Here is a 1,105-nt window from a genome sequence, read left to right on the forward strand (position 1 = left end):
TGTGAAAATACCTGCCCTTTCTTATTGTTGCTTTTGGGTAGATGCATTAATCGCTCACTGTGCAGACATTAATGTTTAAAGGAATGGAATTCTGTGTTTAAGATTAAGTTGTATTTTTTAGCTAAGGAGTTATACAGAATGACTCATTTGATACTTAGTTCTGGTTCTGTTCTCTCTTTTGCAGATGACATAACATACCAAGTCTATGATGAACAAGGTTTGAAAATATTTCTTAGCCTTAAGTAACCTTTTTGTTTTAAAGTCTCCCCATAATTTGAGTGTAAACTAGGGAGGATGATGGTTTAAGCTGTACATATCATAACTTAAAACTTCTAGAATGGTAGCTTTCAAAGAATCTACTTGTGAAGATTGCTGACCTGTACTAATGATTCCACATTGCCTAGATTATTTCTTAAACTCTTTTAAAAGATTGCCTTAGGAAGTAGTTACCAATTATTCAAGATTTATCTCATTATTTTATAGCTATATCTCTTTTGACTAAAATATGTCTTCTGCTTTAACAACTACTTTAGTAGAATTCAGCTTTTCTAGCTGTTTCTACAACTTAATCCCACCCTCAAATAAATGTCAGTGATCTGACACCATTGAATATGTTCGGAAGAATAGGTTCCAGGTTTAAAGGCAACATGAAGAAAATGGTTCTGGCAAATTTGTGGTGTGAGCAGCATCAGATTCAGATTTAGGCAACGTTATATCCTCTTGTGCCCAACACTTCACATGCTGTTTTGTTGAATGCCATGAATTAGATTGTATTTTCCCTAATTCCAAGATGAGATGTAGATACAGAGACCATAAGTAATTTGTTCAAGATGATCATTTGCTCAAGAAATGATGGAGCCAATGAGGTACCATTGTTGATCCAGTATCTTCAAAGATGAGTTTAGAAGGAAAGAAATCAATTAAGTATAACTTTGGATATAAAGCAAGAAGGATAAGGAGATATGTAGTGATTGGGTCAAATATTGAGGACTTATATGTGCTTGACAGTTTTAGGGTTTGAAATTCCAATATCAATAATATAGGGCTCCTACTTTAAGACATTTGTAGTCTTATGATAGTTGGTAAATCTCAATTCAAGAAAATC

At 33.4% G+C, this 1,105-nt stretch overlaps 1 protein-coding gene across 1 annotated transcript in view; it reads left to right on the top strand.

The window, feature by feature from the left end:
• ASPH (aspartate beta-hydroxylase) overlaps nt 1-1,105 on the top strand; it is a 188,214-nt gene that overhangs the window by 48,926 nt on the left and 138,183 nt on the right. Inside the window, exon 9 of the mRNA XM_023727723.1 lies at nt 185-217. Coding sequence (XP_023583491.1) covers nt 185-217 — 33 coding nt within the window. The remainder of the gene's footprint in view (nt 1-184; nt 218-1,105) is intronic.

The sequence above is a fragment of the Trichechus manatus genome, unplaced genomic scaffold, assembly GCF_000243295.1.
Source record: "Trichechus manatus latirostris isolate Lorelei unplaced genomic scaffold, TriManLat1.0 scaffold00018, whole genome shotgun sequence".
Lineage (NCBI taxonomy): Eukaryota > Metazoa > Chordata > Mammalia > Sirenia > Trichechidae > Trichechus > Trichechus manatus.